Consider the following 13,867-nt stretch of genomic DNA (forward strand, 5'->3'; position numbering starts at 1 on the left):
TTTGTGTGAAATATGCATCAAACAGATCTGTCGGACAGAGGTAAAGGTGACAATGAGGTTTTTTTTTGTCGACTCACCAAGGCAGGTTGTTGGCTCCTCTTTTCATTGACATTGCTGCTGTTTTTTTTGGCGGCCCAGACGAGGTCCTGCTCCAACAAAACCACCTCACATTCCTCTCCAAGTCTCCTCCACTTCCTTTCTGCGCACTGCTCGCCATCCCAGTGTACACACACCTAATGCACAGAACGAGAGAGAAGGTTGCAGATGTATTTACAGATACCCAGGTGTGTGCACATAATCACATACAGTTTATATGTACAGTACATCATTAAGTTGACTGATTAAATGAATAAACAATTCACAACTTAAGAAAATATTTGAAATTAGAAACAAATGTCAGCACATGCCAAGAGCGTACTAAAGCGTAACCGCACATGCACAAATGTGCGCTTACACAATCGTAACATGAAACGGAAATAGCATGGATTATGCAAATATGCATGTCTACATACTTATGTGGCTGTCAGACAGACACACTCCAGATCTCCAAGACCTGGCCACATCACTGCAGCTCAAAGAGGCATATTTTTATCGGCACTGTGTATGTGTGAATTCAGTGATGTCACTCACACACTTGTCACCCAGCACACCGTCACAGCGTCACAAGCGTACTTCTGTCTGAGCCAGACTAAATTAAAACTCACTCAACGTCTGCAATGAGCCATCCAGCACTACTGCAGCATGACAATACAGCTCAATCTGTGACAGATCTGAATCTCTAACCCAATATAATTACAGCACTGGTGTAGCCCCACACTAGAGGAAGAGGCAGAGGAATCCATTTTCATAGAATTTTGTATGTAAGCAGATATAAATGAACAAGTAGAGAACCTCGGCATGTCATCTGTGGAAATCAGAATATACAGACAGGGGAATGAAATATATTTGACAAGGCTGTTAATAAAATTTGGTGTTTCAAATCCCATGAGCTGTCTACCAGACAGTACGTTTGGGTTTTTGGTAGACCATGACTGATAGGTTGACAAGTCTGAATCTCAAGAAACATACATAAATACACGTAAAAGGGTAATTGTAAACTTGAATGTATGATGTAAAATTCTGGAGTTCTAAAGATTCCTTTAAGAAGTTCGATTTGAAGCTTAACTCAAACCATATTCAAACATGCTACATTTTAAAACATCCATACTGGGATTGTCTTGTTTTGTCTTTTTTTAATAAAAATCCAATATGGATGCTGAAAGACCCAAGAAGACTGAATAGAGCTGGCTATATGTTGTAGCTACGACATAACCTGTTAAAGGTGCCGTGTGTCATTTTTTTGTAAGATTTATTGACAGAAATGCAATATAATATACAAAACGATGTCTTCAGAGGTGAATAAACCCCTTACATAATGAATCACTATGTTTTTAGTACATTAGAATGAGCCATTTCTATCTACATACACCGTGGGTTCCCTTGCATGGAATTGGCCATGTTGTTTCTACAGTAGCCCTAAATGGACAAACTGCTCAAAAGAGCACGTTTCATAAATACGTTATCTCCTTCGGCAAAGAAACGAAACATGAAGACATCTTAGCCCTGTGTCAGCCACCGTATTGATTCAAAAGAGAGGGGTGGAGTGAGCCGTTGGTTGCAATTTGCAACCTCACCACTAGATGCTGCTAAATTTCATACACTGGACCTTTAACTGGTAGATTTTGTGTGAATACACGTGGGTGACTTTCAGTGGGCATGACTGCTTAGTTAATGACACATCAACAAAGAAACATGGGTGAATGAGAAAATATAGAGCGTGACGTAGTTTGTATTGAAAGAGTTATTAAAAACACAACAAAGCCACAAGACTGAACTTAATTTAGCACTTGTGAAGAGGCTGCTTTTTGTGTGCATGTGTTCTCTGAAGAGCGCTTATTATAATCCTAATGGGCGCCTCAACGATCAAATACACCTCAAAATACATTTTTGGTTACGGCTTCATAGAATGTATACAACCGGGAAACCTGTGGTATCCGAATTGGTATTCTACCAACAATATTATTTCATATCAAATATTTAACTATATTGTAATACAGTTGTCAGGATATAAAATTGCTTGCCCTTTTATGAATGAGATTTTTGCCATAATGCCCATCACTAGTTTTTTTCCTCATGCCGAGTATGTCACGACTCACCTTTCATCAGTTTTCCCTGTAGCCTATAGCAAACTTCACACATTATTAAGCAAACTGATGTGCCTGTGTGTGCGCGCCAGACAGATGATCTGTCTCACACTCTGCAGGAGAAAAAAAACCCCAAAAATAATGCATTGCAGGGACACATGCTGTCATTGGTCAAGATCATCTGAGCTGAGCGTGAGAGAAATAGATAGAAAGAGAGAGAGAGAACAGAGTTTTTGAATTGCTATGCTACAACAACTCAGTCTCCCTCCCCGCTCTCTCTCTCTCTTTCTTTGTGATTATCTGTCCAACCTTCACCTCTCTCTCTTTCTCTCCGTATTCCTCAGCTTCTTTTCTCTCTGCTGTCTTTCATCCTCACCTCTTTTCCTCATCTTCTCACTGTCTCTTTCACACAAAGACACGCATACTCGAACTCTCTCTCTCTGTGTAGGGATGCGTGTCGGACACAGAGGTGATTTACGTGCTCTCCTGCCATTATCTCTGGGGTGTGTGTGTGCGTCTGACTGAGAGCGTGTGTAAGGAGGGGGAGCGTGAAAGGAAAACAGCAATTATTCATTTAGAGGAGATCATTAGTCATACGAACCAGTCCTGCAGCCTTTTGAAACCACACACACACATACACGCATATACACACACACTCTTACACATTGCTTCATCTGTCCTGTGAATGTGAATATACAATGTTCTGCTGTCATTTTTCAAAATGACTGTATTTGTGTGTGTGTCTCAGATAGCAAGCTAGAAGCTGCAATTCTCTCCAATTTGCATGCACGTGTTTATCCAAGATCTGTGCCTAGTCATCTGGCCATGAAGCATCGACAAGCTGTAACAGGTCAGGAAAGTGTTTCACACATACAGTCACATGGCCACACACACACATGCGTACAAACCCACAGGCAAACCTGCAAATCAACTTAAGCATTGCATACTCACACCCGAGTGCACACACACACGCACACACACGCACGCACGCACACACACACAGTCCTGCAGTATCTCTTATTGACAGACTGCAGGAGAGAAACATTTACACACACACAGTAAACAGTTCCCTGAGGCTGGAGGGAGGGAAACATTCACAAGCATCAGCTTTCATCTTGGACCACAGCCAACACTCCGGCAAAAATGTGCATATAGAATCAGCATTCACGCACACACGCACATGTTGGGTTTCCATGTTTTATGGGGACATTCCATAGACACAATAGTTTTTATACTGTACAAACTGTATATCATATTCCCTACCCCTAACCCACCCCCTAACCCTAACAATCACACACAACTGTCTGCTCTTTTAGATTTTCAAAAAAGTTAATTCTGTATGATTTATAAGCTTGTTTCCTCACGGGGACCAAAAAATGTCCCCACAAGGACAAGGATTTTGGATATTGCCATCTTTGTGGGGACATTTTGTCCCCATACCGTAGAGTTTACCCTTCCCACACACACACACACACGCACACGCACACACACACACTGTCTTCCTGTCTTTCACACAACACACTGCCTCTGGTCTCTTTTTCTAGCCTACGCACAGAATCACATAAATACGGGCACACACACATGTAAATGGAAATACACTCTGCGAGAATTGTAATAATCTCTTCCTGTCGTTACGATAACACAACAAAGGGGTGAATGAGATGGTCTGGTTGTGTTCCTGATGAAACTGACACTGTGTGTGTGAAAGAAGACCAGAGAGAGAGAGAGAAAGAGAGGGAGAGAGAGTCTGGGGATATAAAAGCACACTGCCATCATAGTAGCATGACACTATCGTGTGACTGCGTGTGTGTGTGTGCATGTGTGTGCGTGTGTGTGTGTGTGTGTGTGCGTGTGTGTGCGTGTTTGCACTAAAGACAGCATGTACAACAGACATAGACACCGTTACCCACACAAACAAAAACACACACACACGTTCACAAACTCTGTGATCCACGGAGGCGCCTCTCTGATCAATAATTTACTGAACTGAGAGAGGGAGGAGGGGTGGGGGGCAGAGAGAAAGACTGAGAACAAGAGAGGGACAAGAGAGGGACAAAAGAGGGAAAAAAGAGATTAGATGAAGGCAGTGAAAATGTGTGTGTACATGTGATGAAAACACAATGTGTAACAGACATTTGTTAATATTTGATCTTTCATTGCATGTCATTCAAATCAGCTGCCTTTAAAAACACAAATTCATTTTGAATGTATAACCGAACAAGTAATGGGCAAATTTTCCATTACAGTGTGAATACATTCAGTAGTGACAAATACAGGTAAACGTGTACATGTTTGTAAATGATTTCACAGTAATTTACAATGTAACAAGATTAACAAATAACATATGGACACTGTAAACTACAGTATTACTGAATTATTAAGTTGAACACATTTTAGACTTTGTTTATTGCAATATTTCTCACTGTTACATCTCAGATTATATCTCAGTAAATTTGCAGTCTGAAGTTTTAAATGTTGACCTGCCCATCCAGTCTTCAAAAAATTTGGTCTTAATAATAATAATAATGGTAAAATTATATGGCTTACTACCCCGAGACTCGACTGGAGCTCCCAGCTAGCCTCCAAGCTACTGAATTGGCTAAAATTAAATTATTTGGGTCATGGGAGGAGTCGGGTGATGGAGGGATCCTTGAAGAGCTGTCATTTGAGAAAAGTTGGAGGGTGGTAGCCAAATTCGCTTGGAAAATGACTGACAGGTTTACAACTTCATTTAAATTAATAGATTTTGGGTACCACGAAATAACACAAAAGTAAAATAAATAAGCATCAAATATTTCTGTTGAATTGTCTATCACTATGTGCATTGCTGGCTGCATAGCGTAACCAGTGTAGTCTATTCATGAAGGAATGATTCTTATGAGCTGGTTCTTTGAACTGGTCAAAATGACTCACTTTGAAGCCAATCAAATTACTGATAGCTATAACTGTCATCTGACTCACATGGTAGTATTTAATAATAAAAAAACTAGGACAGATTGTGTGGCAGATAGTTTGCTCAAATGAACATGACTTGCTGTAGTGAACCTCAGTTCTGAAGTGTGTGTGTGTAGTTAGGAGTGGTGGAAGACTGCGTCCAGCATGTGAGTGTGTGTGTGTGTGTGTGTGTGCGCATCATCAAAGAGGGAGCCAGACACCCTGATGACTTCCTGCAAACACACTTCCATGATGAGTAGTACTCATAATAACATAATGGATTGAGTTGTAGTAAGTGCACGAAATGTATGTGTGTGTGTGCGTTCGTGAAATACAGAGAGGAGACTGTGTCCTTTAATTGCCTCACATTATGAGCAATACTATCAATCATTCTTTCACAAGCACAAGCACACACACACGCACGCACGCACGCACGCACGCACGCACACACACACACACACACACACAAACACAGGACGATGAGTTGGACGTCTACTGTGGCTGTGCATTAAGGCCAGCGTTCCCTTCCTTATACTGTGATTCTGTTATGCATGTTATTCCTGCAGTTTAAACAAACTCTCTTTACTGTTTGCCAAACACACACACTCTCTCATTTTCACACCGTCTCCTTCTCACACACACAGACACTCACTAAAGACACTTACTCTGAGAAAGCATGGCAGTCTCAGAGACACATATAATACACATCTGTAAAATCCACAAACACACACAGAAATAATAAAAAGACATGCTGACAACGTTTTTATGTAGTGTTCAAAGTGTATATGGGTTGTTGATAAATAAATGTGTAAATGTGTCCTATTGTGTGACAGCAAAATAAAAAAAAACAATGACGATAAATCTATCTTATGCTATTTTATAATATAGATAATTAATTATTCACAATAAATACATGAATAAATAATCATTAATTAGTACATATTAATAATAATTATATTATACATAAACATAAACAATTGACTTCTATTGTTTTTATACATAGATATTACAGTATATTCTAACCCAGAATATAACCTTTAACCTAATCATAAATTAGTATTTACTATACTTATTATAGTGTTCTGTTTTTACAAATGAGGATGTCCCGAGAGAAATGTTTGCTCGGATTTGATAGGTTCTCTACACTTTTGGGTACCAATTTGGCCCTAGAATAGTTAAGCGGGTACACTCACTCACACAAACTTACAAGTAATGCATCATCAGAGAGTGAAATGACAGAGTGGCAGATAAAACAGCTCTGTATTGTCAATGCTGTGTGTGTGTGTCCTCTCTCAACCGGCCTCAGATCTACAATCACACAGCCTGAGCTGGACTTCTTATGTCTTTCAGGAGATAAGCTACAGTACTCGCACACACATACAAAATCTGTCTGGTCGGCAGAATCACACATTGCTTCCCTGGCAAAGCTTCAAACCATCTGCCAAAGGTCAAGGGTCAAATTAAAAGAAAACCGTATATGGAGCACAGCGCGCACATACACACACACATACACTTGCTCACAAACTCAGACGTTTTGTAGACAGACAGGGTCACGTAAACATAAACAAAAATTCATAACTTCAGTCCCAAGGATCGAGCGGGGATGGGGGTTAAACATAGACAAAAATATCTACTTTGCTTCCCTCTCTTTGCATGAACTGATGAAATTCAAGCCCAGTCTCTGACACTGAAGAAGCGTAAATCTGTGCGTGTGGACAGACAAACACATGTGCGGAGAGCTGGAATACAGCCCTCAGTGCAAGCACATTCGCAGGTAGGGGAGGGGGAGAGGAGTGCTTAAACAGAGCGCAGTACAAACACAGTAAGAGAGAGAGAGGTGGAAAGACAGACAGAAAATGAGAGGAGACAGTGAAAGAGAGACAGAGAGAGGCCAAGCAAAGACATCTGGCTTTACTTAATGCATGCAGAAGAAAATTAAAGTACTATCAGAGTGAGCCGATAATTCACACACGCACACCATGTACATGGAAATGCAGCTGAAATTAATGAACGTCTGCATCAGATGAATGACATCACATGAAGCTCTTGATCTCCAGAGAACAACATTTTAACCACAGCTCTCGAATCAAAACAAAAACACTAGTCTGCACAAATAAACACTCCATCATAATGATGAAAAACATTGTTTTAACTCAGACTGATAAACATAGTCTGACATGTACAACTACGTCCGACATGTACAATGAAGCAATAACAGACCATTCCATATTCTGAATAAAATCACAATTAAAAGTAATTGGTAGGTACAGCACACTACATTTAATATATTTACTATAAGTGTCTTACTGATGAAATAAAACAACTGACTACCTCTGTTTATCACCAACAAAAAAAGATTCAGGTCACAGACACACTCACACACACACAGACACACGCACGCACACACACACACACACACACACACACACACACACACACACACACACACACACAAGCATATCTCAAGCTGTCAAGCCAGGACATATCAGATATTACTTCTGGAAGTGCCGGTAGTATGACGGTACTTGTGGTAAAACCCATGAGAATATGGCATGGTAAAACAACAGGTTATAAAGAAGATGAGAAGCATTAGGACATGTGTGTGTATGTGTGTGTACACGCACACTAACACAGCAGGAGGTTGTAACCGAGGGAAAGCTGTCAGTCACACGGCTAAGCCTTTGTTGCCACGGGGACATTGTCTAGCCAATGATGTAAAAGACATGAGTCCCTAAAGACACACAAACACACATCCGCTCACACTCTCATGAAACACAAACACATATAAATACACCAGGAATGGAAACGGACAGCTGTTCTGACAAACAAGTCGAGCTGAGTCTCATCTGTACATTTCCCAGGTTTAAAAAATATAGATAAGCAATAGCTGATGACACAATCTGAAAGAACTTACGCTTGAAAAAATTGTGCTTACATAAATACATTATAATACTATAAAAAAACATTACAGCTTTATACAAGTAAAAAAAGCTCAGAGATAGATAAATTACTCATAAACAAGGCCATGCAATAAGAAAATCCTGTTGATGCCTACACAGCAAAGCTTACATCCACAAAACCACACACACGCACGCACGCACACACACACGCACGCACACACACACACACACACACACAAGCAATACCCCACCTGTGAAAGAAAAATGAATGACAGATAAGCACACACACAAACACACAAGCCTGCAAGCTTCTGATAGCCTTTGCCAACCAAACGAAACCACATGTGATCTGAACAACAAAGCCAGTAATAACCAAACACATACTTTCCCTCTTCCTCAATTACACACAAACACTCACTCTCGAAGCATACGACAGCCCCACCAAACTATGCAATCAAACAAAATGAATAATACACAGTCAAACAGACAAACCCATATTAACAGACTTTTGTGTTCATGACGGTCACTTGTTATGACAGAACATGTCTAATAACAACCTCACTATATTCCCTCGTAAATTGCACGCCTAAAGAAACACCCAACACTGATTTACACTTTAAATAACATTGAGACAAAAACAAAGTGTCACATGTTCAATCAGTTGCTCAGTAAAACGCTTAAAGAGTGATCTGATCTCAAGCTGAGAGCCAGTGTAGCAGGAAAGTGTTCCTTTGACCCCCCTAATTAACTTTACAGTTGTAAAAGTTCAAACACATCAACATGAACTGTAATGGCTTTATGGGAGTTTACCAGCATTTATAAATGTGAATGGATCCCACACTTTTAGATCAATGAAACTTTTACAATCGTTGATAATTGGTTTGCGGATTTCTTAAAACAGTATAGTTTACAATGAGCAATGTCTAGACAGAGAAATATGACTTATGATTTGATTGATTTTCAGGACTTCATTCTACAAAATCCCTGATATCTATCAATAATCAATTAATCATGGGAACCTCCGTGTGGTTATACACTAGTACATGTTAGCAAACACTTGTAAAACATTCTTCATGTTTCACAGTATTTCAGTATCTTAAAATCTTAAAAACAATAACTTTAACTTCAAACCGATCCACTAAATAAGAACAAATTATATACACGGTTCCATAGTAATTACACAATACTAAACATGCTCAAGTGTGTATCAGCCTTACAATAATTAAAGTTATTAATGTATAATAACTAGCTTAAGTAAATGTGAATACATAAAGGTAAAGACATTAAATACAATCATTCTCATTGATGAGGCTGTCAATGCTGTTAATGCTGTGATAAGAGTCATTAGGCGCTACAGCAGCAGTGACCGCGGTAAACTGTCTCAAAACAACAGCTGATAAATCGAAGTGAAGTCCCGCTGAGCTGTGACCGCACACATATGCACACGAACTTACATAAACTGTTGTTTTTTCTATCATAGTAACTGGCCCTGCCATCGACTCATAGTAATAGCAGCCTGAATGTTTGTTGACTAAACAACTGACAGCAACAAACGCACCAGCTTTCAAAACAACTTTCGCATTAATATCAGTAGTTGCTCCGAAGAAACTTTATGTTCTGACAAAATGCTAAAAAATAATTTAGTATACGTTATATTATTATACCACGTGTCAAAATACTGTTATGGATAGGTTTACTATACATGAGTCTGAAGTTTTACCGTTAGCGCAGATGGGTCGGTGGTCGCGCGGATGACTCCGGCTCTCCAGCTCCAGCGCGAGATCCCCGCGAACTCCAGCGACTGTCCGCCGCTCACGCACAGGCAGCGCTTTCCCAGCAGCTCACCCGCCATAAATCCCGAAAAAAGTGCGAGAAATGTCCACAGACAACAAACAAACTTAATTTTACTGCAGGCTACGGTGATGACACATTATTAAAATGAGGTCATTAAATAAAGACTCTTGTTTGTTTGAGTACAGGGGTTTAAATTCCCTGCGTACGTCCTCTGGCGAGCGTTGATGTGTCTGTGCGCAGAGAAACTGATTTACACTGGGAGAGTAGTAACAGTCATTATGGCTCGCTCTCCTCTCACTCACTCACTCACTCACTCACGCACGCACGCACGCACACACACACACACACACACACGCGGTATTCATCCGCCCCCGCTAAAGCACGCAGGACTAGCAGACGGCGGACAGTCTTGTCCTCCGCCAGAGTTCACTTCACTCCTGGCTCCCTCAGCAGTGCACTACTACAAACTAGAGAAAAGTAGTCCCTCACATGCACTTACATTTTAAACTTGAACTTCCTAATCACACTTATTTTAAAGTTATAGTTGGTTTGTCGTGCCAAATTGTGTGTATCCTACTCCTTTTTTCAATAGCCCTTTGGTGAGAAAATACATCAATATTTTGAGACAATAAATCTTTACTATGTTTATGACACAATTCCCAAGTTGCTTTTGTCACTTAGATTTAGCCCCTAGTCTTTGCATTTTTCCTGTTCTCACTGTTTTCATTGATTATTTCACAGTCAGGCTAATTGGACATTTTAAGAAACATTATTGATTATGAAGGTTGTTTACATGAAACAGCAGTTAAATCTGGTTCACCTGACAGATTTAATGGGGTTTAGTTTATCAGCATTTTCACTTTAGATTCATAATAATGTACAAACTGAATATAGTAGTAGTTTTCAAATATATATTTAGTGTTAAAAAAGACACTGTTGTGTTTGGAGAGTATGAGGCAGTGAATGATGAGCTAATGGAGCAATTTTTGGAAGGCATAAATATACTATTGCTAATAACACCCCAAAAGCGGTTAGTGGTTATTTCTGTATCAGATGACTATGGTGCAAGAGTTGTCACTGGGCATGACTAGTGTTGTCATGTGAATGATAAAAATAAACCTGCAGAAGTATAGATACTAAAATTTGACCTCTTACAACAACGAGAAAACTATATTGTTCTTAATGTCTAGGAAAATCTTAATTCAAAAAGAGGAAATCACATTTTAAATGTATAATGATATTTGACTGCCCTCCTAAGGAAATGCATAAGGCTAGAACACATGGCATTTACTGTAATCGTCTTTTGCACAAAATAATAAAATAAACAGAGCGTTTATAAAGACGCAGAGCTGTACACAACGTACTTTAATTTTGAATCAAAAGTATAACAATGCACTACATTAAGCTATACATCTTCGACTGTATTAGGAAAATTGACTGCTACTTTAAATCATTAGCTATTCTGCCACCTAGTGGTTGCACTAAAACTTAACGCACAAATTGAATTGCAGTAGATAAAATATTAAACAAACAAAAATGGCTTTTGCAAATAAATTATTCTAAAACTAACTCTGCGATCGATGCGTTACGATATCTCTACGAGATCTTTAATATCTCTGATCTTGTCTCAGGGCGCTGTTTACAAGTCTCATGCTGCATGTGACAGAGGGCGTGGCCTATCTGTAGTTCGCCCCTCCCTTTAATTTTTTCTCCCATTCATTCTCGTTCAATACTTCCTGTGAAAGGTAAACAAATGGCGACCTCGACCTGCACTTCAAGCCGTAAAATGATTCAAAATGTAAGCCGAATCCGCATATACCGTTCAAAATGCCCGGACATAAGAGAAAATATAATGTTCGCTTTCCACCCGTGAGTATTTCTGTTTTTGGATGTTTTGCAAGCTTTTTGAAGCCTGCAACTCTGGAGCTCAGAGAGAGCGAGCGACTGTGAACGTCACCCTTTTGTTTAACTCTTGACCAGGGACGCATCAAGAAAATTATGCAGAAAGATACAGAGGTTGGACGGATCGCTGCAGCTGTACCGGTCATCATATGTATCCTATTAAAACTGATCTGTTGGGCGAAGTCTGTAAATCTTTCTAAAGTATTTCACCGCTCAACATCCTCACAAAACGTATTGCTTTACATAGTCTTGCACCAAGCCTTTCACGTACAGCTAGGGAAGCATATTATAGCTGATTGAAATGTTTTATTGTTCCTAAATATAATTTTTGTTTATTTCGATTTTAAGATTAACTGAGTCAAACATACTGTCCTGATATTCACTCTTTTTAAGTCTACATTTTAAAAAACTGTTTCATTAGGCTGTGCTCCATAACGGTACATTCAGCTAAAGCTTTAGAAATCTTCCTCAAGTCTCTTCTCACCATGACCAATAAAATAATCCAGTCAAGGAACAGCAGAGTGATGTCCATCAGTCACATGTGAGATTCTCAACAGGCATGCACTCACCTGGCTTCTCTTTCATTAGTCTGGTATATCTGTTCCACCTGTCTGTGTTGATTCATTGTACAATCTTTTTAGGAAACAGTGTATTCATTCAGAGAAGTTGTTTGACTTCCTGAAAGATCTGGCAGATCAGGCATCTACGGCATCAACATCGGAGTGCAAAACTAAGGGCAAATGGCAGTCACACAGGTACTCTTACACACTTGATCCTGTTTATTTAGCCCCAGATAATAGTGCTGCTTAAATAAGGTGAACGCCATTGTATTTTTCATATTAATCATTATAACAAGTTAATTAAATGATCCTCTTATTAAGTGACAAAATATTTTTTTAGGAAACGTTGGCAAAGTGTGTCGATAAAAGCCAGGTCACCTGAGAGGGAGGAGTCACCCCAGAAATCCACCGATGATCTGGTCATCAACAGTGATTCGTCCAGTGTAAGGGACTGAGTGTGCAATTACGTAACAAATCGTTTGTATCTATTATTCTAATCATGGTACATTATTTCTTTGTTTTTTTAGGAATCTGAGCTTTTCATCTGTTTGGAAACTCATTCACCATGACAGGCCTATTGAAAAGGTGAGATTCACACTGAGATTTTTGCAGGACTAAATATAGACAATCAGGAAATTAAAGGGATAGTATAGACAAAAATATGAAAATTTTACCCAACCTTATGTCATTTCAAACCTGTAAGAATGTCTTACTTCTGCAGAACGCAAAAAAAAGATATTTTGAAGAATGTTAGTAACCAAACAACATTGGCCCCCATTGATTTCAGTTGTATATACAAAATCACCCAGCCATATTTCAAAATATCATCTTTTGTGTTTCACAGAAGAAAGTTATATACAATTTTTGAATGGCATGACAGGGATATTTGGGAGGGGGTAAACTATGCTTTCGAGCCCCACAGATGTGTTAGAGTGTAGCTTTCTTTGCTTGTTTTTAATTTGCTAGCTAAAAAATGTCAAATGTGTCAAATGTTCAGTTTTCTGCTAATTTTAATTTTTCACTGTATTCTTATTATTCTTCTAGTAACACTAGATCCACCAGTCTCTCATACAGAAAACTGCAGTATTATTTATGAAGACCCAACATCTTTTTGGGGGGGTGATGTTAATTCTTAGCATCTGACATAAATATATAGAATTTTTTTATTTGTTCATTTGATTTGCTGTTTTGTTAGATTGAATTTATGGATGACATTGTTTTCATAGGAACTGTCACTGAGTAATTAAGTTTTAAATTTTGTTAAGGAGGAAAGTCATTTGTTTATTATATAATAGAGACATTTTGGTAGTTAGCAGCTCCAGTAATTTTCTTTCAGTTGGATTCATAATTAAAACTGTAGTTTGAATGGTCTAGTGTTTACAATCTAACATGATTTTGAGCAATGAATTAAATAATAATAGAGAGAATAGATAAATATGTATATTATTGTCTTTCTAACGGTCTTAAAACAGGTCAGTGGCTTATTCTGATGGTTTAGGAGGTTAAGCAGCATACTGTAACCAAAATGTCAATTGTATTTTCTAGTAAATGTTCTATAAAATATATTTTAAGATTATGTTGATATTACACAATT

General features: G+C 38.9%; 2 protein-coding genes across 3 annotated transcripts in view; one reads left to right on the forward strand and one right to left on the reverse strand.

The window, feature by feature from the left end:
- jmjd1ca (jumonji domain containing 1Ca) overlaps positions 1–10,140 on the reverse strand; it is a 59,305-nt gene extending 49,165 nt beyond the window's left edge. For both annotated transcript variants that reach the window (XM_057343416.1, XM_057343415.1), the window contains exons 1-2: positions 9,738–10,140; positions 78–233 (exon numbers count right to left, since the gene is read on the reverse strand). In XM_057343416.1, coding sequence (XP_057199399.1) covers positions 78–233; positions 9,738–9,869 — 288 coding nt within the window. In that variant the 5' untranslated portion in view covers positions 9,870–10,140. The remainder of the gene's footprint in view (positions 1–77; positions 234–9,737) is intronic.
- A 1,406-nt stretch (positions 10,141–11,546) lies between these two features.
- On the forward strand, positions 11,547–13,863 carry LOC130560023 (dr1-associated corepressor). The gene is made up of 7 exons (XM_057343459.1): positions 11,547–11,680; positions 11,792–11,864; positions 12,161–12,254; positions 12,355–12,468; positions 12,614–12,716; positions 12,801–12,858; positions 13,318–13,863. Exons 1-6 carry the CDS (start codon positions 11,639–11,641, stop codon positions 12,840–12,842), a joined length of 468 nt encoding a protein of 155 aa, XP_057199442.1. The 5' UTR covers positions 11,547–11,638; the 3' UTR covers positions 12,843–12,858; positions 13,318–13,863.
- Positions 13,864–13,867: the final 4 nt, after the last annotated feature.

The sequence above is a fragment of the Triplophysa rosa genome, linkage group LG10, assembly GCF_024868665.1.
Source record: "Triplophysa rosa linkage group LG10, Trosa_1v2, whole genome shotgun sequence".
In the NCBI taxonomy this organism is placed as follows: Eukaryota; Metazoa; Chordata; class Actinopteri; order Cypriniformes; family Nemacheilidae; genus Triplophysa; species Triplophysa rosa.

Excerpts from the sequence above, each read along its gene's own strand:
- LOC130560023 (XM_057343459.1), top strand. The coding sequence starts at position 11,639 with ATGCCCGGACATAAGAGAAAATATAATGTTCGCTTTCCACCC. Across the intron at positions 12,255-12,354 it reads GTGATGTCCATCAGTCACAT|GAAACAGTGTATTCATTCAG; the intron begins GTGAGATTCTCA and ends CAATCTTTTTAG. Across the intron at positions 12,717-12,800 it reads TCAACAGTGATTCGTCCAGT|GAATCTGAGCTTTTCATCTG; the intron begins GTAAGGGACTGA and ends TTGTTTTTTTAG.